We start from the raw sequence: 24,694 nt of genomic DNA on the forward strand, positions 1-24,694 counted from the left end.
TAATAGAGCTGATGATGCACCACTCGAGATTTTCCTCACTAGCGATGAGTGTCTGATGGGAGGAACAGGGGAGTACGGGTGAGTATAAGTTTCCATTATTTCCCTGTTTAGTCTGCCATTTCTCTGACTTCATCAAACTGCACTAATTAGTCTCAGTGCGACAGGACAACATGACAGGTTTACATTTTCCTCATGTGGGATGCTGTCAGAAAGCCTGGGTTGTTTTGATCATCACCAAAAACATGAAATGTACTCTTTGTAAGAAATCAATCTTAAAATGATGAAACTGCAGCACAAAATCATGTACTACAAACTAAAAGTGATTTCCAATGTGTGAGGATTTGTGTCTTTTAAGGACAGGAGCATCAGTGAAGTCCCCCTCTGAGAATAGACTGACTTGTTAACGTGTGTGTGTGTGTGTGTGTGTGTGTGTGTGTGTGTGTGTGTGTGTGTGTGGTTGACATTTACCTGCCTCTTCATTTTTAAACCCATCTCTGACACTGACTGGTGTGAAAAATCCACAAACCTTCAAAAACCCCAGAGGACTATGCTTTCCTTTTTTATGGAGGTGTAGTCAGTTGTTCCTATGGGAACTGGCGTGGAAAAGGGAGAGTGAGTCAGTGGGTAATACCGGAAGGAAGGTGATTTCCACCTTCAAAATAAAATAAAGAAAACCGTTCTGTCCACAGAACCCAAACTCGAGTTTTTCTTTCACCTCTGCAGATCAACGAAACATTTGATATATGCTTTTCTCGGCTCAGGAGGCTTACAGTGCATTTAAAAGAGCAATAACAGTTGCTGTGTATGGGTCAATTCTACAGTCAGCTAATTACCCACAAAATATGAAACTAAAGGAAGTGATGCGTGCTCATTTTGTGTTTTATTTTGAAAGGTACAACCGGATGGTTTATTCTAAACGTGTTGACTCTTTAAAACCACGCTTCTTGTGTCTGCAGGGACAGTTGAGCTGTGATCGTCCACCTTGTGTTTGGAACAAGAAACAGCTCCTCACTGACTCTGAATTTCACACAGATCAACATTTTCACTGAAAGTAAGTTTTCAAATTTAATTTTTTGACGAATAGGAAGTTATTTTACCGAAATATTTCTCACAGGAATATAGAAATGTGCCTACTTATATAATCAGCTGGTTTAATGAGGCAACTTTGAAACCAGACTTCAAACTTGAGGATTATAGTAACTATTTCTTCATCACATACAATCCTGTAATCTAATGTCAGTTATAAACATGCAGCCTGAGCTGTTCATTCATACCTTTTTCTATTAATTTTGTGCAGCACTTTGATTTTAGTCACCTAGCTGTTCACTCTCTCAGTGTTATTTGTTTTCGCTCTATATCTCCCTCAGGGGAATGACCTAACTTTGCATTGCAAATGTTTTGGTTACGCAATCTAACTGTTGGGAGACAGGTGTAATGTTGCCTCTAAGCAATTAAATCTATCTTTTGGAGGCAGTTTAAGAGGTTTATCTTGACATTTCTGATCCCCACATCCAAGAGCTTAAACACAATTCGATCTTGGATGCAGATATTTTATAGTTTCATTCAATTAGCAGATGCATGTACATTCTTTAATATGCTTTTATATTCAGATAATTATGCATGACATGTTTCTGTGCCATCAGCTCTGTTTTTTGTTTTAGTTTTTTTTAAATAACTCATAATAATGATGCACAGGTCAAACAATGTTTCTGATATTACATGAAAAGCCACCAAAATAAACCAAAGTCTATTTTATATGTTTTAGAAAAGCATTATTGTATGTTTTTTTTCTCAAGAAAACACCCAACTCTCATATGACCCAGTTTTGATCCTTATTATGAATTTATTCCAGCTTTAATTGAGTGAATTATTCATAAAAGCACCAGGTGGTCACTCTTCTTCTCTGTATCCCCGCTGAAAACTCCTCCTGTGTCTCTTCTAACCCTCTTTATAGGCTGCAGACGAGACTGTCCAGCCTCCTTGGACCCTCCTGGAAAAGTGTTTTTATCTTCATATGTCTGCTGGTCCAGCCTGAGGATGGAAAAGTACGAGAAGATAGGAAAGATTGGAGAGGGCTCCTACGGTGTTGTCTTCAAGTGCAGAAACAAAGACACAGGGCAGGTTGTCGCCATCAAGAAGTTTGTGGAGTCAGAGGACGATCCCATCATCAAAAAGATTGCACTGAGGGAGATCAGGATGCTCAAGGTGAGAGCCCATAATTATCCTCAATATCCTCTAGTTCTTCTCACAGAAAGTCCTTCATAATTATCCTTAATATCCTCTAGTTCTTCTCACAGAAAGTCCTTCACATCTGTGTGTTTTGAGCACATATGTGCAATCCAGGTTTACCAGGCTGTGGAAGCCCATATCTGCCAAAAAAATCGTAGATCAAGATAAAATGCTAATGCTATATCACGATTATGAGATAAAAAGTCAACATGTTTGACTTAGTTAGTAAATATTCTCAGATAGTACATCAAAACTATGAGAAAGCACATCCCATGTTTGCTCATTAAGTCAAAATTATCAGAAAAAAATGTCAGAATTATAAGAGTGAGTAAACATGTTGTGCTAAGTAAAAGCAATGAAATAGTAAGTCAAATTTCTTTAAGTCAAAATTATGATCGTAACATGTTCAAATTATAAGATAGTATTGTAAAATTCTCATTTGGTATGTCAAAATGTGGCTTGTTAAGTCAACATTATGAAAGACAGTCAAAATTACTTGATAAAAGTCTGAGATTAAAATTAAAACAAAATTATTTTTGACTTTTTAATCTCATAATTTTGAGAATTTTTGATTTTATCATGACTAGCTTTTCATTTATTCTTTCCTTTTCCTGGCTTTCATACAATTTCTTATGATACTTCAAAACCATGAAAACTAGTCCAAACATCAACAAACATGTTATTATACTGAATCACATTATGTCTGTATTAATTTCAGAAGCTAACCTTTAACATTTTAATCACACCTTTACCAGCTATATATATATATATATATAAATCTCTTTTATTCATAATATGGATGAAAGTATAAAAATTACTTTATATTCTACCCTGGAAATACAATATAATAATGCACAGTCAAACTATAATAACAAATCCCATGATGCCATACTTTATTTTGAAGTTTTATTTGATCTTTTAAAGATGCAAATCCTGTTTTAGTGTCTTCCTTCTGTGCTGAGCAGCCAGCAGGAGAGACAGCATGCAGTTAATTCTGCAGACAGAGGGGAAGCATTTTTGTAGCTGCTGCACAGAGAAAAGAGCAACGTTCAAAAGAGGTTTAGAAGGTTGTAATCAAATAAAGGAAAAACCCCGCAGGGTCAGGACAGACTGAAGTACCTAAATTACAATGTGAAATGTATTTTAATAACAGGAAATGAAAAACTGGGCAGCCTTTAATGACTGAAAAGGCGGCGGCACCAGTGAGTTGTTCCGGTTTGTTTGTGTCTTTGTTTTTAGCTGTTTGATTGTAAAATGCTATTTTAGATATTCTTGTCAATTAATTCATATTAAACCTCTAAGTGATTAGTGTCGCCTGGCTGGCAGAGACGTTATCGACATGGAAAAAAAACATCAATGACAGTTAGTTCCTTGTCTCCTTCTCAGACAAAAACAGCAAAAATATTAAGGCTATTCTGTTTATTTAATAAAAAATTCTTTTTTTTGCTACGTTTGTTTAAAGCAAAGGCTAAAACAAGGCGTTTTTATGTTGCATAATAATGATCAAGGATTCACTAGTGGATCAGTGGTTTAATTAGTCATGCGGTGGGTGGGAGTGCTAGTGGCCTGCTGGACACCATGAGCTCATAAATAGGACAGGATGGGGACAGGTTGTCAGGGGCAACAGCATGTTTATTACCATCTGTTAACTGTTTAGTCTGTTTGATAAGAGCAAACCACATATGGTGCATGCTCTCTAAACAGCGTACTTTACTGGTTTACTAGTTCTATGGAGCTGTATTTGTGTGGATGTTACTGTATTTCTCTGATAAGTGTGCGAGACAAAAGCACTGAGACGTCTTCTGCTATGTTTTGTATCTCAGCAACTGAAACACGCCAACCTGGTGAATCTGATGGAAGTGTTTCGGCGTAAACGGAAGCTTCACCTCGTGTTCGAGTACTGCGACCACACGGTCCTCAACGAGCTGGACCGTCATCCCAGAGGGTGGGTGTGTGGAAGAAGTATTCACATCTTTTACTTAAGTAATAATACCACAGTGTAGTGATACTTTGTTACAAATAAAAGTCGCGCATTCAAAATTGGACTTAAGTAAAAAAGTATTAGCATTAAAATATACTTAAAGTACCAACAGTAAAATGCTCATTATGCAGAATGGCTCATTTCAGAGTAATGTATTATAATTATTGATGCATTAATGTTCACTTTAAAAGAAAGTACAAATTCAGAAAATAGTGAGAAATGTGGTCGCAATTACCCAGAGCCCAAAGAAACACCTTCACAATGTTTGTTTTGTCCAACCAACAGTACAAACCTCAAACATAAATGAAACTAATTCAAAGGAAAAGAAGCAAATCTTCACATTTGCGAAGCTGGAACCGTAAAAACTTCTGGCATGAAAAATGACTTAAATGATCATTAATGGTCATTTCCAATCGATTAATCTGCTAATCATTTTAGCTGTACTTGTTTTGTGTGCAAACATCTTCATTTGTAAAGTAACAAATTCTGTCAAATAAATGTAGCGGAGTAAAAAGTAAAATATTTCCCTGTGAATTGGAGTGGAGTAGAAGTGGCATGTGAAGAAAATACTCAAGTACAAGCACCTCAATTATGTACTAAAGTACAGCACTTGAGTAAATATACTTACATTCCACCACCGGAAATAACTTAATATAGATATTTGAAAAGATATTCTAATAATATCATGATACTGACTCAACCACTCAGCCCTCTTTGTAAAGCAGTAAAAGCTTTAGAAACTTGTGTTAGTAATGCAATGAAAAGAAAATATTTCTCTATTTAAGGACTTTTTCTCATATGAAATGAGTACACAGCTCAGTTTACTGTACTGCCTGTCACTCTGAGATAATGAAAGCATAAATCTGAGTAAGGTGGCTTTTGATTTAACAAAGTGCTGTGTACTTTGTATTATCTCTACATTACACGTATACCACACCGTACACTGTGCTTTGTCCGGCTGTGACGGGCACAACGCTCATCTCCCAGGAAGCTGACCTGCTCGCTGTGGAATGTTTACAGTGATGCTCTCCCAGAATGCATTGCTGGCAGGGAGCTGGCGGGACTGTTTAGTCTCGGGCCACATTTTATACGGAGTGTTTTCGCTGTCTGGTTTCCCCCTCTGGTCCTGGCCTGTAGTCTCCTGGACACAGAGGGTTCAAAAGAAGAGTTGGGAGAACAAAGTGGGGAGAAGGGGCGGAGATTGTTATTAATTGCCAGTCACAAGGCTCGATTTAGCCATTTCCCCGGCAACACGGATAGATGATGGTCCCTGAACCAACAAAGCCTCAGTGTTGAACATCCAGACGAACACAGGACACTGCTCACTGTCCTTCACAGAGCCATCTGAGGGAGGAGAGATCTCGAAAAAAACCAGAGCTGGAAAAACTACAGAAAACAGCAAAAGGAGACCGAAAAAGAAGATTTCTGCTTTCCAATAATCCAAGAACAAAGTGATCTATCTATCCAACCATTCTTCTGTTATTAGATTTGTCTTTTTGTGTAGATGAATCGTGTATAGGGTCAAATACCAGCAACTAACAATTGAAATAATAATAAAACTATATAGTCCGACCAATAATCACTTATATATAATTACAATTTGGCATATCTAAACAAAATCAACAATTACCAGTCATACGCCTTAAGACCTTAGTTAATGTCAGCAATTAATTGCGGTTAAACAAATAAACTGCGATTATGTAAAATAATTGACAATTATGCAATAATTTTTATAGGCCTCCTTCGGTGATCCTCTGACTTTCCCCATCAAAATAACAACTTGTCCAATACTTTGGATTATGACAAAAATACCTGCAGAACTAATGTTAATAACATTCCCGGTAGCCTCGGCTTTACTTTGTGTTTAGTGCTAAATAGCAAATGTTAGCATGCTAACATGCTAAACTAAGATGAACATGGTAAGCATTACCTGCTAAGCATCAGCATGGTATCGTGTCTCTGCAAGTATATTAGCATGCTGATGTTAGCATTTAGCTCAAAGCCCCTCTGTGTACAGCCTGACTGTTGATAAATGTTTTGATTACTTGAAATACTCGTTTATTATTAATAAAACTGAAAAGATACGGTAAATCTGATCAAAAAAACTTTTTTTTACTTCATTCATAATTTACATTACATCATGTATAAAGTTAACAAAGAAAAGCAATCATACATATAATACATTTATCAATCAACAGATTTTACATTTTTGTTTAACCCACTAAAACAATCACTTGAACCAAATTTATATCTTAGTTTGATCCAGTAACTGGACATTATTTTGCAGCTTTCAGCCCAATTTTGTATGGCCCTACGTTGTCGTAAAGAATCATAGTAGTTAGGAAAGTTCCAGTCGGTGGATCTTTTTGTCAACCCACTATAAGTACGCTAAGTTGAAAATAAAAATGAAAATCAATGAATCTTTATTATTACTTTCTATTGATCCGTTTAGGGATTATCAGCCTAACATGTTGATTTCCTTTTTGTCCTCCAGAGTTCCAGAGAACCTTGTGAAAAGTATAACCTGGCAGACACTTCAAGCTGTCAACTTCTGTCACAAACAAAATGTAAGTAACTTATACTCAGCCTTTTTCTATTTCTACTCTTACCTGTCTCCTCATGTAGTATAATACAGTGTGTGTTTAGTTGTCAAAGCTTCCCTTCAGCTTGTTTTTGAATTCCTCCAGTCTCCTCCCACCAAGCCTCCTGCTTTATGGCTCTGTTTTTTAACAAGAATTCCTTCCCCTTGGCTGACCAGCAGTTAATGTATCACCTAGACACAACAAATGCTACAAGGGCTCTCATTTAACCGCAATGTCTCCCTCTCCTTTTACTTTTTCCCACACATACCCCTTGTATTCTCAGCATCTCACAACCATAATCATCTGAACACATTGTTGAGCTTTCAATTAAGTGCTTTAATTCCTGTTCCTGCAGTGCATTCACCGAGACGTCAAGCCGGAAAATATTCTCATCACCAAACACCAAGTCATCAAACTCTGTGACTTTGGGTTCGCAAGGATTCTCAGTAAGTTTTAAGACTTTATCAACAGCTATTACATATTTGACAGTGCCACCTGGTGGACACGTACATGTTGCATTCAGTGGTGTTGCCTTTGTAGTATTTTAAGGCTTCCATCATTTAATGCTGTGTGTTTCAGGTGTGCAGCTGCAAAGGTTTTACTGGGAGGAAGTGTGCATGTATTTGAAACTCAAGCAGCCCTTAACCATGTTTTAAAATGTGTAGTTTTTCCAGTCACAAGTTGTGATTAGGGAGAAACCTTCATTATAATAGAGGTAGTCTCGCATTGCCAGACATCTCCTGGCTCTACCACAGATGTTTGCATTTCTTTAAACCAATCACAATCGTCTTGGCGGCGCTAAGCTCCGGACGCAACGACGGTGGCTCTGCAAAATAGTCTCGGGAAGGAACTTGTTTTGGTGGAACATTTGCACCCCGCAAAAGAAAACGCCACATACAATAATAAATGAAGTTAACTGTTCACACAATGCAGTAACATGAGCTATTTAAATAAGCTGGATACATGGTTAAACTAATGGTATTTTGCTCTTACCAGTGTATCGCTGTGTGTACTTCGTCCACAGCAATCCCACCAATCGGTCCCAAAACGTCCCAGTTAGAGAGGAAATGTAGTAAACATATTCTTTGTAAATCTTTACAATCATTCCCTGAAAGAACCAAGCAGGCCTACCTTGTTGCACGATCCAAATTTTCTTCAAAACTTGCCATTTTCAGCATGTAGCTGGCTAGCTTGAAGGTTGTTGTTACGAACAGAGTTTAAGAACAGCAACGCACAGAGTGGTGGTCGTTGATCCAGACTATAATAGAGGCTACACTGACATAAATATTTGATATCATAAAACCAGTATATTAAGCTAATCTTCAACACAAAAGTACAGAGTACTTGCGTGATCTATTCTTTAACCGTCACCATGACCTGATAGCTCACTCCCTACATACCTTTTTTTGTGCCTCCAGCTGGTCCATGCGACTACTACACGGACTACGTGGCGACTCGTTGGTACCGCTCCCCTGAGCTGCTGGTGGGAGACACTCAGTACGGCCCCCCGGTGGATGTCTGGGCCATCGGTTGTGTGTTTGCCGAGCTGCTGTCGGGACTCCCTCTGTGGCCCGGGAAGTCTGACATGGACCAACTGTACCTGATCAGAAAGACTCTCGGTAATCAATCAGTCTGCTGCTGTTTGTTTTGGGGGGGCATATCTGCCTTTATTAGATAGGAAAGCTGAGATATTGAAGGGGAGAGAGAGGGGGGAAGACATGCAGGAAAACCGTCACAGGTCGGACTCTAACCGTGGACCTTCTGCGTCGAGGAATAAACCTCTGAATATGTGCACCCGCTCTACCAACTGAGCTAACCGGCCACGAGTCTGCTGCTGTTCTGAGGGGAAACCTGCCAATACAAACTGTACAGTGAGAAATTTCAGGATTTAAACAATAATACATAAAAGGGATGTTTGTGGGATGATTAACATTGTCATTTATTGTCTTTCAATAGAACTATATTCGTGATGAAATGATGATATATAGTTATCAGACAATTTACACAACACTGTTGTACAGATTCAAATCTTATAATAGAGCTTTATTGATTTACTGTTCACACAATGCACTTTTAATGCAATCAATCACAAAGCATAAGGCATGCAATTTTGCATCCCTTTGGAAATGTTAACAGATACATTAGATGTGTCAATTTTGAAATAATACATAAGGATTAACAGGATATTAGTTGATCTTTTTTCATACATATGGGCAAAGGATAAAGCAAGAAAAACATAATCTACGTTGTCATTACATTCTTGGGAAAGTTATGGAAGTTGAAAAATGTTTCTCGGAACAGGAAGAAGTTGTAAAATATCTATAAACTTTTGGACAAATAATAATACCAAGTTTGAATGCATTCACAGGAGTGATTTGAAACATGTAATGTTCATCTTTCTTGTCTTCTGCAGGAGACCTGATCCCTCGACACCAGCAGGTCTTCAGCAACAACCAGTTCTTCTGTGGAGTTTCCATCCCAGAGCCACAAGAGATGGTGAGACACACCACCCACTCCATCTACATGTGCTCCATCTGCCTACATCACACAAGTGGATGTTGTTGTGGCTTTTTCATCTACATTAGCTGTATTCAGAAATTGTCATTATTTTTTCTTTCTGTAAATTTGGTATTCAGTGAGTTTTTGCCAGCCTTAACTCATCCCACAAACGCTAAATAATGGAAAAAACAACAAGAAAAAGAAAACTGTGAAAACCAAAAAATACTGAATCTTTATTGTTTTTTTTCTGTAGGAACCTTTGGAGCAGAAATATCCAAATCTCTCACATCAAGCTCTGAGTCTCATGAAGGTAACGATGTCATGACTGTAATCTTATAGTCTGTGTCTTGTTTTAATACACCACAGCCAAAAAAATGGAGTTTTGAACATTTCAATTTTGATTTTAATCCAGTGAAATGTGCATGTTTTAGATATATGTATGTCAGGGGCCCGGATAGCTCAGTTGGTAGAGCAGGCGCCCATACATAGAGGTTTACTCCTCGATGCAGCGGCCGCGCGTTCGACTCCGACCTGCGGCCCTTTGCTGCATGTCATTCCCCCCTCTCTCTCCCCTTTCATTTCTTCAGCTGTTCTGTCAATAAAGGCCTAAAAATGCCCAAAACTTTCATTCATTCATTCATGTGACAACAAATTATGTGCAAAGCTTTCAGTGTTCCCAAATAACCAAAGTACATACTCCATCATGTTTACTTAGTTGCATAATTGGTGATATTTAGCAAGTTTTCTTGTTGATGGTTTAGGGTTGCCTGAGGATGGACCCGTCCGAGCGGCTGACCTGTGAGCAGCTCCTCCAACATCCGTACTTCGACAGTCTGCGGGGAAAGAGCGAGAGAAGCTCTCGAGAGCATGACCGCTCCAGCAACAAGAGGACGCGTTTACCTCGCAAACACCTTCCTCCCGGGGTTAGTGGCCTTCTCTGTGAAGAGTAATGGTTGTCTGTAGTACTTATGTAATTTGCTGCCAGGCCTGATGTCAGTTTTCTTAATGAAATACTGCATATCTTCCAGTCAACTAACCAACATCTGTAAAATTTGCAAACAAAATTGTGTTTTCTTTGAAAACAAATGTGGTTTAAACTAGGGCTGCACAATGTATCCTTTTTTTTTTAATCGTCTTCGCGATATCAACTGGCGCAATAACCACATCGCGAAAGACACTCCGAGATTTTTGTGTTGGTTGAAAGAAAATATCAGCAGGAAATTGCACTTTAAAATGTAACAGGCATTTCTTTTTGTAGTGGTGCCTTTTATATTCAATTCAATGTTCAATTTGTTCAATAAAAGAATGTTGGAAATGATTTCCCTTCATTTCTTTTAAATTCAACAAGCAAATAGATGTATTTTAGCAGTATACTGAAAGCTGCAGAACTGAGTAACTTTAGGAAGTGATATCGTTATCGTGATATTCAACAACGTTATCGCATCATCTTCCTCATATCGTGCAGCCCTAGTTTAAACAATGGATGTATGTGTACATTTTAAACAAAGTAAAAAAAAAAAAAAAGTTATATATATAGAATTAGGGAATTTAAGATTACTTTATTGGAAGATCATCCTGAAACTTTGTAATAAAAGAAGTCCACTTTTTTTTTGACCACTATGAATAATAATACATTTAAGAGTGACTGTCTTACACCCAAGGACTCGAAGACATTTTACATTGGTGAAATACCTATATAACAAAAATCTAATCTAAAGGACTGAGACTGGTGGGAATGCAGTGCTACTTATTGTGTATTTGGAAAAGCGTGCAATCCCTACTTAAAGGTGCTGTAGGTAGGATTATGAAGATCCAGGACTTAGCCAAAAAATGTGAACATCAACAACTTCTCAGTCCCTCCCCCCTTTCTGCTAAAGCCCAAAACGGTCTCCTAAGCCCCTCCCCCCACCAGGGAGAATGAATGCGTGTGCATGAGCAGTGATTGACATGCAGTTAGACACCCCCCCTGGCCCTGATTGGTGCATCTGAACAGGGAACGGTGTTTTTTTGCAAATCTCACTACAGGCTGTAGGTGGTGCCAGAGGAGCCTGATTATTTGTTAAATGACCTGCTTCATGTAGTTCCTCTGGAACATAGGGTCAGTTTCAGCAAATATGACAGAAAGTTAGTTTTTAAGGCTTACCTACTGCACCTTTAACCGAGCAGAAGGACTACAACTTAACCTTTTCCCCAGGTTTAATCTGATTAAATAATATGTTTTGTTGTAGAATAAACTGAAGGAACAAATGAAACTACATTCTGGAGCTGCATTCCCCAAAAAAGTGTCATTGTGTCAGTGTCATTTTTAAATAATCCACTAAAAATGCATCATCAGTTCAGCAGAAAATCCCAGTCAGTTCAATTAATCTTTTAACTAAGTTACATTTTACAACCTTTCTAGTCACCAGATATCAAATCATTGCATCCATGTACTCTCAAAATGCTCTGAAAATTGTCCCTGAAACTTTTTTTTTTTTTACTTTTTTTTTTTCCACCATGCAGTATTTGCCACAGCTGACCAGCAGTGGCATCTTCCCAGCTTTGGACAATAAAAAGTACTACAGCAACCTGCGCAAGTTCAACTATCACCTACCGAACATCTGAGCACGAGCCCAGTCAAACCCCCCCCAACACCATCGACAAGCAGCATTTTCTGAAACCTCAGGAAATGAAGACGATTCTGGTAGCACCTTGGTTTTTAACGAAGATTCAACCACTTTTCTAAAGATTTTGTTTATCACGTGGGGTGTGTCGGGTGTCTCTTGATACTGATGTCAGTCTATGCACTATTCCCCAACATGTTTGGTCTACGTATGTTGCCTACATTTCAATTGATCAAACGATTCACATTCATTCAAACGATTTTGTTGTATTTTGTATAGACGTGTAAAGACGAGGAGCAATACGTTGCTCTGCTCGTAGTCGCTGAGTAGACTGAAGGTAAAACTCCGACGTACTGCCTTGCCAAATGTATTTTTTATAAAACGACTTTTAAAAAGAGACATGTTTTCGGTAGTGAGTTTTATGATGTGGGACACAAACTTTGACTCATGAGCATTTCTAAAACTATTTATTGACGTCAGGAGTGAATATTCCTTTAACCCACACATTTACTAGCATAAAAGCAGTAACGATACACACATTGTACTCATTATCTGTTGAACTTTGGTGCTAAGGATGTTCACAGCCATCTGGCTGTCCTCAGATATTGTACAAATGCCAAATTAATCTAAAGAGAAATGATTTTAAGACTCTTGAATGACTCCCAAATTGTTTCTCTCTTTGTACCCACATATGGAGTAACCTTTATTACCTTGAATGTTGAGAATATAATAAACTAAAGAATAGTTCAATCTATCAAGTGTCAACAATATAAAGTGCTTTAACGTTCCTCTCTGCTGGACTGTTTTCTTTAAAGCTTGATTATATTTCAGGCTGAAAGGTGACACATTCACCTGATTATTTTCCCATGCTGCCGTTCTCCACACGACTAAATGATTCACGTGGAAATACACTTAACGTTTTAGCTGAAGGATCTATGTGTTGGATGATACAAGCCCTTCAATCCTTGGGTCTTTTACTTTGAAAACCTTTTTTAAAAAAGGCATCTGTGTTTTACAATTATAACAGGAAGTTGTTTCTCAATCAGTCCAGGTCCAGTGATATGACCAGACGTGGGAGTGCCGTCTGTAGTCTGTCAACTGTCATTTGTTTGTCTTTGATTCCGGGAAGATCACTGAGAAACAGATTCTCCAGATTCCTGTGTGGAGTTAATACATTAATATAAATTACAAAACTAAATGGATGAATCGGTGTCATTAAAACATATACCTTTACAAAGAAACAGATATAAACTATTTTAATTGACTTCTTTTTAGATCATAAACACTCACCTTAGTCTGTGCAGGGCGATGATGCCTTTGTCGGTTACATTCCCACACGACACCACTTCCATGGTGTTCAAACACTCCTGCAGATTCTCTACTGAGCTCAGCCTCTCCAGGCAGGTGTCCTCGATGTAGATACATTTGTTAAACTTGATTTCCTCCACATGTTCCAACCCATCTAGAAAAACAAACACAATATCAGCACACTCTTTACTGATTCAATTTACATAGGCAGAGAAGGACTTTACACCAAAATAAATCGGTGTGGACTCTGGCCCCAAAGTGTGTGAGTGCAGCAGCACAAGGTCAGAGAGACGGTGCACTATGTGCGCCCGCTCGGTGTAAAACATCCCAGTCACTTGCGTCACTTTTGGATAATCAGTCTGGGAGAGATGCACTTTCACTGTCGCCTGTCCTTTCTTTTTAACAATGAGGGGAATCACTTTCAGGTAAACGCTGAGGTCAAGCTCATGTTGACATAGGTAATGCAAAATTGACACTTTCTGAACATAGCTTTAGTCTTTGATTTGAGCAGGCTCTTTAGTCTGTAAATCCAACATTGATAGCCATTTTGGTACTGATCGAAATGTTTCTGTAATACAGAGTATCGAGAAATGGTATCAAATGTCTGGTAAGATTAATATTCCTGTTTCCTTATTCTTTGATCAAATAGTTTTTGATTCAATCAACATTTTGACAATTTGATAGACTATTTTTTACTGCTACCTTATTGTACTGCTGCTTGTATTTAGAAAAACATTTCACAGTTTAGAAGATTTGGCTTCTTTTGTTAAATGATGAAGGGGTTTTGTAGATAAACACTTATATCTTAAAGGTATATCATTTTTTTTTTTTTTTTTTTTAAACAGTAGGTTGGAGCACCTTGGTAGCCGAGTGGTTACAGCGTATAACCGCAACGTCTCGGGTTTGATTTCGGCCGTGGGACCTTTATTGCATGTCATACCCCTTTCTCTCTTTCCCACATTTCTACACTGTCCCCTGTCAAATAAAAGGTGAAAAAGAAAAAAAAAAAACAGTATGTTATGGTGTCATATCAAACTCAGGTAAGGCCATTGTAGCAGCACTAGTATAAAAAATAAAATCAAATTATACTTTTAAAAGATGCCTGTACAGAGGAAAAAGCCCCTTTGTATATCATTATATGGCCTTTCCAAACATCGGTGGTCCCATTATTGTTAAGGATCTAAAAATAGCAAAGTTCTCTTTTATATTTCATTAGTCCATTCGTTTTGTTTTCTGGTTTAAGCCTTGTTAAATCTATCCATGACCATATGGAGGGAAATGGAAATGAGAGCAGGACATTTCACAAGGACAAGAACATAATATTCTCCCCACTGTAACACTGACCCAGGTGGTCAAAGCCTCTGTACATGATGCAGGATTCAGTAGCGTCTATCGCCTGGATCTTGTATCTGCCCAGAGGCCCAGTTGGCAGTCCATTGTAGTCGTGTTGCCAGCGATCGAAACCTTGAAACCTCACTTTGGCACCGCATCTCAGCAGCCACTCTGCTGCAGCTCGGTCTGGACCAACAGCTTTGATCCTTTCGTAGTCCACCCTGAGTGAAGATCAACAAACACTCAAAGTACGAAACAAGCTGATGACACACGTAATGTGATGCACATAGGAGGGGAGTCAAGAGGATTGCAAAAGTTCATATGGGGTGGCCAGGTTGGCTCAGTTGGTAGAGCAGGCGCACATATATAGAGGTTTACTCCTCGACGCAGTGGCCGTGGGTTAGACTCCGACCTGCGGCCCTTTACTGCATATCATTCCCCCTCTCTCTCCCCTTTCATTTCTTCAGCTGTCCTGTGGAATTATCAAAAAATTCTTTAAAAACACAAAAGTTCATATGGGAACCTGACCACCAGGCCAGTTGTTTTAACCTGAGAAAATCATCCACTATTTGGTTATTTATCAAATAAAATGCTATATTTGCTGTTTGTTTGTTTTTTAATTAATTGAGGATTTGCTTGTTTCCAACGCTGTTAGTCAAACTAAATAAACAAGACCACAGGGAAAGTTGGAATCTGGCAACTTGTGAGGGCCATAGTTCAGAATTTTCTGATGTTTTACAGATTTTTTTTGTTGACAGCTTGGGTTACAAAAACCTGGAATTCTCTGACAATAATACAATTAAACAAACTGCAGCAACACAGAGTTGGATAAAATATCAATATTGCAAACATGAGATTATATCATATGAAAGTTATAGTTATCATAATTTTGTGATATAACCTGAATGTCATTTTCTGGTTGGAAAGGCAACAAACAGTGGTACAGCAGTACAATTTTCAGACCATATCGCAGTGTGAAATGATTAATGTATTCTCTACTGTACCATAATTAAAATGGTTATTTAGCAACAATTTGCCTGTAACTCCTCCCCAAAATGTCACCACATTATTAAAATTGAGATCATTGATTTAGATTGTCAAGTTATTTTGTCATTTAAACCATACAAACGGTTGAACTTAAATATTGTTCCTCCTGGATCAGGGTATGCAAACTCAAAATCACCCAAATTGATATAAATGGGGTCCACAAAATATTAGAAATAATATTCGTTATGACGCAGTACACTTAAACAGCCTCCAAATGAACGTTTCAACAAAAACTGAACATCATCATCCTCGAAGGCTTCATTGCAGGACTGTTGTGTTAGACAGTATTAGCTTTAGCTAGGTATACCTAATATACTGGCAACTGAGTGTAAACAGTATAAACATACAGTGTAGATAGACGTATGTGTAAAGAGTGCTTGTTGAGTGCTTTGTCAATGTATCGACTGTTAATAAGTGTGTCCATGCGTTGTTGTGTAGCCATTAGCGTGCACACGTATGTCATTAATCCGTGTAACAGTGTAGTCTCACTTGTTAAAGACTGCATTGAGCCAGCCCCAGAAGTGTCTGCGGCTCCACTCCCTCTGACCCACAGCAGACTGCACTGCCTTCGATAAAAGCCTCATATCTGACAGCTGAAAATGCATAACATGCATAGTCAATCAATTATACTATTATACTACCTTTATACATCACTAAAATACTATTACTTCAGTCAGTTGAACAAACAACTGAAACTTCGACACAGGAGAATCACATAAAATAATCTCACCTGCCCTCCAAACAGACAGGGCTGTTTACATTTGGGACGCGTCCATCGCTGCAACCTTTGACCTATGGCGTAAAGCGAACGTGCCCTCTCATTGGCTGGGCCTCAGAGTCACGGGGGGCGTGGTCACGTCTCGGCTTTCAGGACAGAGCGGCAGGATGGGACAAGAGGCTAGCGCAGCAACAGGGAGGAGAAATTAAAAAAAAAAAATACACAAAACACAACTCAGGGAAGTGTTTCTGATTGTTGTACAATGAAGAAGCGACTGTGAGGTACTAATACACGTTGTGAAAATGATCCGGACACTCAGCGTTGCCACTTTTAAGTCTGTTGTTGGGGCAGCGAAGCCGGTAAAGGACATTACAACCAGACGGCTGCACAGGTAAGACATTACAGACAGCGTGGAGTTCTCGCAATACGTTAAGTTTGACTCGTTTGTCCGGTTCACTGTAGAATTCAACTTACTCATTAACAGACAGATAAGCGGCAGACGAGCAGCTACCTGCTTGGATAACTAACTTTTAAGTTAAGATGGTCATTTCCAAGGACATTCAGCACCAAGAACCAGATTGCACAACATGTCTGATAACCTGATCTGCATCTGCACATTCCCACCGCATTGTTTATGCACACAAAGCATCTGTGTCTGCATTGTGCCTTTACAACCGTTCCTGCACCAACCCCATTTGCATGCCTTTACGCTTTTGTCAGAGCACAAACAGTCTGACCAGAGTCTGACTGTAGAAGGATACAGATTTTCTTTGTCAGTGCCAAGCAGTGAGTCACTTGTTGAAAACTGTCTTCCTTTAGCATAATGTGTTTCATATGAGACCCACAGAGAATCTGCCAGTCTACTCTCCAGGTACTTTGATAAACAGATGTTGTAACTTGAAGTAATTTATTCATAACAATTAGGTAACTTCTCCACTTGGTTAAATGATACCAGCAAGATATCAGAACCTGAATTTCACTGATTCGTTAAACGGATTAAATGTTCTTCAGGTTTAAGCAAGAACACCTGTACACGTTTTTACAAGTCCAGGCAGTCCCATTCTAATTATCTGACTGCAAGCTTAGGAAAATCCTTGAAGCAACGTTTCTCCATTGAACATTTGCACTTTTAGCTTCTTTAGATTCTCCTCTGGCTACTTTTAGGTTGCAGATAAGAGGGGTGTGATTTCCCCAAACATTTTTTTTACTTCACAAAGATGTATTGGTTCCTACTCTTGTGGAGCAGCAGCACTCTGCCTGGTTCTAATTTTCGGGAAATGAACAACAAGATGTTGACTGTGCCCATTGCGCTGAGGGAAGGCACAGTGAATTAAAATGTTTTCCCAGGATTGAACATTGTGTTCTTCAAGCTCTTTGCAAATGCTTCATTTTGTGAAACCTTGTAGTGGATTGTTGTCAAGTTTGATATCCTGGAACTGCTGTTTACACTCTGAGCCCAACTACTAGATAGTAGTCCGTAGTAATTAGGTTTATGAATGGATGTACTTAGTGTAGCCTTGTGACAGAGCTGGATACTCTCTTTGTAGATACATTTTTTTTTTGTCCATTAATTACAACATTTGTGTCATGGGTTTCCCTACTGATAAGTTTCAAAGGTCTATCGGCTGCCCATGCAGTCATGAACAGTTGGACATTGAACCAGTGACCTAAATAGTTCTGTGTTTACCTTTTGCAACCCGTAAAGCTGGTTTTGTTATTAGTAACCATCTTAAACTTGAACTGTCAGGTCACCTCTCATCTGTATTTTCAGCACATATGACGTGGCCGTGGTGGGAGGTGGCATCGTTGGCCTGGCAACAGTCAGAGAGCTCATTCTGCGACACCCGTCCCTCAGCTTCATCCTGCTGGAGAAAGAAAAAGAGCTTGGTGGGTTGAGTCTTGACTGCTATTGTTGTTGTTGTGAAGGAAGACATCAATATGTTATGAAGAGCAAAATGTTTTGCACGTCACAGTGATTAAACTCTTTTAGGGCTGCAACTTAAGGGCTGCAAATAACGATTATTTTCATAGTCGGTTAATCTGTCGATTATTTTCTCAATTAATCGATTAGTTGCTTGTAGGGCTGGGCGATATGGAGAAAATCTAATATCACAATATTTTTGACCAAATACATCGATATCGATAACGATATTGTAGTGTTGACTATTGGTGCTTTAACAAAATATTTACACAATGAGATCTTTGATAAATAATCATCAGTAATGTGGATATAATGACTAAGTGGGTAAAGGCAAATAATAGAACAGCTAGAACAGTCTGAAGTAAGTAAGTTCAGAAAATGACATCACTTTACTGTAATGCAGCATTTAAAACCAGGCAAAGACAACAATTATGCCATATTACGATATCCAAAATCTAAGACGATATCTAGTCTCGTATCACGATATCGATATAATATCGATATATTGCCCAGCTCTAGTTGTTTGGTCTATAAAATGTCAGAAAATGGTGAAAAATGTAGATCAGTGTTTCCCAAAGCCCAAGATAACGTCCTCAAATGTCTTGTTTTGTCCAAAAGATATTCAGTTGACTGCCACAGAGGTGAGAAGAAACTATTTACATTGAAGAAGCTGAAATCATTTACTTTTTCTTCATAAAAAAAATGGTTCAAAACGATTAATCGTTAGCAAAATAAGCTGATTATTTATTTAATAGCTGACAACTAATCCGTTAATCTTTGCAACTCTACACAATTTTAGTTGCACTGGCTGTGAACTCCAGCACATCTGAAACAGATCATCGGGTAAAGTGCCAAGTTTCAGCTTTAATTTAAGGGTACTGGGTTAACAGTTAAGGAATTGTAACCCTGCCATTGTGCTGCACTCTTCACCCATTGAACACCTGCAAACACCCTTAAATCTGAAAGCCAGCCATGTAGCCTTGTTGCAGTTCTGAAAGACATTTGCAAGCGTCTTAAAAATAAAATAAAAGATTTAAGTTAACTGAAATGTCCTGCCAGGTTAATTCGGGAGCCCTGTATGTTTTTTGGTCTTTGAAGTAATAACCCTTCAAATTTTAACATTTGATAAATGGCTATCAGTGATGGATTTGACATCTTTGGCCACAGAGGAATAGTTATTTTGGTAAAATAAATAGTCCAACACACAAACCACAAAATCATTTTTACCTGTTTTTTGTTTGTTGAGTGAGTGAGGTCCTTGGAGGCGGATTTTGTTACCTTCGGACTAAGCCAGCCTCACTGTTTCCCACTGTTTCCACTCTTTATGCTAAGCTAAGATAACCAGCTGCTGGCTATAGCTTCAGCTTCTTTGCGTATAAACATAGAAGTGGTATCAACTTCTCTTGTAACTAAAGTGCATTTTCTTGAATGTGTTGTTCGGTGTATCTTTTTCCTAAGATAACTGGCCAAACAAAGACAATATTACATTATGTTTATAATTACAGTAGCTGCAATTGAGTTTGACTGCAGATACATTATCTAATCATATCCAAACATGAGTGATAGATGTCAGGTTTTGATTAGTTTCTCATGATTTTGCACCGATGTGAAACAGGAGCAAAGCACATATCTACTTGGTTTGAGAGTAGCTTGGATGAAGTGGACTGAAAAATCCTTCCTAGAATGTATTAAATATTACAAGGTGATGATATGGAGTGGAAAAGTCTGACGCTATGTCTTTCTATTAATCTAGGAATCTTAATGAAGCCTTTCTGTCTTTGTTGTTGTTCTTCATCTTGTTCTTTTATTTCTCTGTCGCTTTCTTACTCACCAGCTGTGCACCAGAGTGGGCACAACAGTGGAGTCATTCACAGCGGCATCTACTACACGCCAGGGTCGCTGAAGGCCCGTCTGTGTGTCCGAGGAGCCACTTTAGCCTACGAGTACTGTGAGAAGAAAGGACTCCCTTACAAGAAGTGTGGAAAGGTCTGCCTTAGTATCAGATACCAGATAAAATACTTACAATATGCAAGTAATACAAACTGTGTTGTAAGGAGCTGCTATATGGATTGGTTGTGTTGTGTCGATCTTGGTATTGATCAGTGTATTTCTGCAGCTTATCGTGGCTGTGGAGCAGGAGGAGATACCCAGACTGCAAGCTCTATATGAGCGCGGCATGAAGAACAATGTGCGTGACCTCAGTATTGTCGACGCCAAGGGAATCCGAGAGCGAGAGCCATACTGCAGGGTAAGTGGACATTCACAGAGCCTGCGGCGGCCGTCAGACTGCGGCAAAAACACAGGTCTTTCCATTCATTTTGAATGGGGGTCGTGCGTTCAGGCTGCGACGGGGTTTGCCTCGGGGGGGGGGGGGGGACACAACCCTACGTCACGCTGCGGTGACCAATCGCGGAAGCGGCGATCAGACTTGTCAGTGTGTTCTGATGCGGTGTGAGAGTCCCGTACAGGAAACAGGAAACATCACTGCCTCTATAGCTGCCCCAAGAAAGTTTAAAAAAAAACGAATCACAAGCTCTGTACACCCCAGGAGTTTGTGTAACAGCTGAATATTTGCCAAACAACAAAGCACAGTCGATCTGTCTCGCTGTTCTCTTTTCTTTCTCTCTTTCTCTGTGAAATGAAGCTGCCTTGAAGTGCAGTCGATAACGTCGATACCTATAAACATATCACGGAAAACAGTAGTTGTAAAATATAAAGTCTGCTTGTGCTACATTGGGGGGGGGGTTAAAGAACATAACAGGACATCACACAAATGGGCCGGTTCAATGACACTCCCCCCGTCGCACAACCCTGCGGCAAATCGCCGGATCGCTGTTTCCCTGTCTGAACGCAGCCTAAGAGTCTCAGAGAGGCTGTTGTTGTTCCTGCAAAAGAAAAGATAGCAGTGAAGGTCTATAGTGTGTCGTCCTTGCAGGGTATAATGGCCTTGGACTCGCCCTACACTGGCATCGTGGACTGGAGGATGGTGGCTCTCAGGTACGGCCAAGACTTTAAGGAGGCAGGCGGCACGGTGGTGACCGAATCTGAGGTCAATGACATTTCCATGGTCACAGAGAGTCCAGCTGGGAGCACTGAAGGTAATAAACAGCTTCTGTACATCAATGTGTCAACACAGTCATAAATAAACGAGAGCTGTAGAGTTATTTAAAGTCCACCTCACATGTATCTTTTTTTTATTTTGTTTGCAGGAATGAAATACCCAATCGTAATCAGAGACAAAAAGGTAAGACACACGCAGATAGAAGCATCACGATGTTTAGATTGTGCTCTATAGTTTCCAGCATGGTATTCTTTTAACAGGGTAACGAGGTGCGTTGCCGTTACGTCCTGACCTGTGGGGGCCTGTACTCAGATCGCCTGTCGCAGATATCTGGATGCAGTCGGGAGCCGCGGATCGTCCCCTTCAGAGGAGATTATTTGGTCCTGAAGCCAGAGAAACACTATCTGGTCAAGGGAAATATCTACCCTGTAAGTCTGCTGAAGAACCGTATGTCCATGTGTCCAAATCTTACAAGTTATGTAATCTACATAAATCACTTGATCTGATAATGTTTCTCCTTACATAGAAGTACTATATAAAATGTCTACTCACTTAAAGCTGTGCTTTATAACTTCAAATTGTGGCGGCCCCAAGTGGCAGAAAGAGATGATTATTTGCAGGAATTCATTAGCTAGATATCATGTAACCTTTCAACTTTTTCTTTTCTTTACATTATTGGTATGTAGGGGGGGAGATTAAATCACAGGAGGTGTGGCTGTTGTTGAGTCCAGCTTTTTCTGGAAGTAGCATCCATTCTCTGCCATTTATAACAATTTTGGTTTCCCCTGCTAATTTTTGGTCCATCATTCCTGTATGTGAAAGAATTGGAAGCACATCTCATACCTGATTGCTGGAGAAAAAAATGGAAAAAGTGTTTCTCTATAGCGTCTATAACATTTTCAGCCCTAGATTCGAGAGATCCTCAAATACTAACCTTGGTCTTTGAACCGAGAATTTAATCTATGGGGATTTATAAAATATTAAATAATACTGTTCTTATAATAGTAGAGTTACTCCAAAAAAGGATTAAGGTATATTTCCAATTTCAAACGTTTGATTTTACTTTAAAATCATCATCACAATCGGGTAGAGGTGGCTAATAATTGAAGTTGTTTACATTGATGTTGAGAGCATTGAGTGTTGATAGGTATCCATATAAAATTTTACAGCCGAATTGATGCAGCTAAGCTATCAGCTCCCACATTTAGTATTTAATAGTTGTTCGATCTGCTCCTGATGATGGTTTGTATGGTCGGTAAAACTAAAAACTTGAAACTGCAAATATGCCTCTGTCTTCTTTTGTAACTCTACTCTTCTAGTATGTTCTACATGTTGATGATATACTGTTACTAGAATGATTCAAATGATACTTAAATACAGGTACTTCATTGTTGCCACTTCATTTTGTTTCTTTAAATGATTGTATATGGATAGGTCCCTGACCCTCGTTTCCCTTTCCTTGGAGTTCACTTCACCCCGAGGATGGATGGAGGTGTTTGGCTCGGCCCCAACGCCGTCCTCGCCTTCAAAAGGGAGGGATACAAAGTGTACGACTTCAATGCTCGAGACTTTGCAGATGCGCTCTCATTCAGGTACAATAGAACATTTTAATTTGTTCTCATTTTGGTCTACGTGTAGTGCCCTGGAACTGCATTTTCGAGATAATTTAATTGCAGTGAAATTGTTGCATGGTAGGTCATACTGAGTATTTCATCTTTGTCTTTTTATTCTGCAGGGGCCTTCAGAAGCTGGTGATGAGGAACATAACGTACGGGATCGGAGAAATGTATCGAGGGGTTTTCATTGGTGCACAGGTTAAAATTCTGCAGAAGTACATCCCTGAACTCTCGCGGAGTGACGTGCTTAGGTAGGGCAATAATGGAAAAGCTAAAAAATGCATGCAAACTACAGTATATGTATCAGTTTTTTTGTTTTTGTTTTATTAGAAGTAAAATGAGTCTATGATGGTTTACCAGCACAATCAAGAAGAAAAGTGATATGATTCAATACTGTTTTCTGTAACCCTGGTTTGTCTCCAGGGGTCCTGCAGGAGTCCGAGCTCAGGCTCTCGACCGAGACGGAAATCTCGTGGACGACTTTGTGTTTGACGGCGGGGTCGGGGACGTGGGCAGTCGGGTGCTCCATGTGCGGAACGCTCCCTCGCCTGCGGCCACCTCCTCCCTCGCTATCGCTGAAATGATCGCAGATGAGGTGGAGAGTCGCTTCGCGCTGTAGAGCAACATGGTGATCGCAGAAGGAAAGAGATAAAACCAAAATAGTCCAGCTTGAGGTGGCAAAGTGAAACTATGTTGTATCAAACTTTGATATGTATTTTTTTTCCTCTACTTTTAGATGCCAGGTGTGTTTTTTTTACTGGGTTCTGACTATGCAAGAGCAATTTGTCTCTGCAGTTTGAACATTGTAAATCCTGCTGGTTTCTGTCCTCAAAGATGGAATATTTCATCATTAAATGTAAAAAGATGATGATCTCTAGTTTCGTGCCAACAATCTGTTTGAGAAAGTTGGGTGTCTTTTCAAAAAAATTGTTAAAACTCTTCTTGTAACGCACAATTATACCTACAGAACGCACAGTTTATGAAGAAAGACGGGTTGTTTTTTGGCCATTTTGGACATTAAAAACAATTTGAAATCATATCACCATTAAATATTCTAGTCTTATGTCATATTCACATTGATGTAAACTAAGAACACTTAAATGTTTTATAAGTTGGTTATGTTTTTGTGTGTGTGTGTGTGCTAATTTTATATAATTCTGTTTGATATTGCTCTTTGTTATAGCTTAAAATTTTGTCGATAATGTTTCTATAAAATTGCTATTATTTCATGGCATTTATTGACAAATGAATGTTAAAGTATTTTTTTTACCATAATGCATATTTTTGAATAGCAAAAGTAACAGTAAAAGTGTGATTTGTGCTGTATGCTATTTAAATATAGGCTACATATCCTGAAGTACTTTTTAATATTAGAAGCAAAGTAGTGATTTCTGGCACAACTTCACCATATTTCAATGGAAGTGCATGGAGAAGGGAAATGGTGAGTAGAAAACTTTATGGTGTTTAAAGTTGTTCTTTATTCCACAAGCTTTTACCTTATTGGTACTTTTTGGATTGTCCACAAGGAGGCAGAATAACAGCAACACATACTGTATGGACCCCAATGTAAGCACAAAATAAGTCTAAATTTGATGCTGTTACTAAAGCTAGTTGTTTTTAATGTTTTAACTGGGGATGCTTGTATAATGAGATCTAAATAAAGGGAATTTATTCGCATCTTCTTGTGTAATGTGCATTTGTTTCAACTATGTTTTTGTAAGCAGTTAAGTGAATAAGTAAAAGTTGATTTTATACGATCTATCTATATTTTTAAAAATATTAATCTTCTGTCTACAA

General features: G+C 38.9%; 3 protein-coding genes across 6 annotated transcripts; 2 read left to right on the plus strand and 1 right to left on the minus strand.

The window, feature by feature from the left end:
* Positions 1-12,885, plus strand: cdkl1 (cyclin-dependent kinase-like 1 (CDC2-related kinase)). The gene is made up of 11 exons (XM_031309887.2): positions 1-78; positions 957-1,051; positions 1,955-2,205; positions 4,053-4,174; positions 6,705-6,777; positions 7,148-7,238; positions 8,211-8,411; positions 9,206-9,288; positions 9,545-9,601; positions 10,053-10,214; positions 11,794-12,885. The coding sequence occupies exons 3-11, from the start codon at positions 2,038-2,040 to the stop codon at positions 11,893-11,895; spliced, it is 1,059 nt and encodes a 352-aa protein (XP_031165747.1). The 5' UTR covers positions 1-78; positions 957-1,051; positions 1,955-2,037; the 3' UTR covers positions 11,896-12,885.
* dmac2l (distal membrane arm assembly complex 2 like) lies at positions 12,873-16,508 on the minus strand. 2 transcript variants are annotated; one of them, XM_031309903.2, is made up of 5 exons: positions 16,312-16,508; positions 16,071-16,174; positions 14,547-14,755; positions 13,185-13,356; positions 12,891-13,051 (listed from the first exon to the last, which is right to left on the minus strand). In XM_031309903.2, the coding sequence occupies exons 2-5, from the start codon at positions 16,163-16,165 to the stop codon at positions 12,937-12,939; spliced, it is 591 nt and encodes a 196-aa protein (XP_031165763.1). In that variant the 5' UTR covers positions 16,166-16,174; positions 16,312-16,508; the 3' UTR covers positions 12,891-12,936. The 2 variants fall into 2 exon arrangements, with proteins under 2 accessions (XP_031165764.1, XP_031165763.1); XM_031309904.2 differs by lacking the exon at positions 16,312-16,508 and having other exon boundaries at positions 12,873-13,051; positions 16,049-16,177.
* On the plus strand, positions 13,413-24,574 carry l2hgdh (L-2-hydroxyglutarate dehydrogenase). Of its 3 annotated transcripts, XR_004106811.2 has the most exons (11): positions 16,443-16,690; positions 18,071-18,186; positions 20,055-20,206; positions 20,337-20,468; positions 21,156-21,318; positions 21,430-21,464; positions 21,542-21,709; positions 22,716-22,873; positions 23,017-23,148; positions 23,321-23,568; positions 23,644-24,574. XR_004106811.2 is itself a non-coding variant. In XM_031309875.2 (10 exons), the coding sequence occupies exons 1-10, from the start codon at positions 13,608-13,610 to the stop codon at positions 23,514-23,516; spliced, it is 1,272 nt and encodes a 423-aa protein (XP_031165735.1). In that variant the 5' UTR covers positions 13,413-13,607; the 3' UTR covers positions 23,517-23,568. The 3 variants fall into 3 exon arrangements, 2 of the variants coding, with proteins under 2 accessions (XP_031165735.1, XP_031165734.1); XM_031309875.2 differs by lacking the exons at positions 16,443-16,690; positions 23,644-24,574 and adding an exon at positions 13,413-13,627; XM_031309874.2 differs by having other exon boundaries at positions 23,321-24,574.
* The last annotated feature ends 120 nt before the right edge of the window (positions 24,575-24,694 follow it).

The sequence above is a fragment of the Sander lucioperca genome, chromosome 18 (assembly GCF_008315115.2).
Source record: "Sander lucioperca isolate FBNREF2018 chromosome 18, SLUC_FBN_1.2, whole genome shotgun sequence".
NCBI lineage: Eukaryota > Metazoa > Chordata > Actinopteri > Perciformes > Percidae > Sander > Sander lucioperca.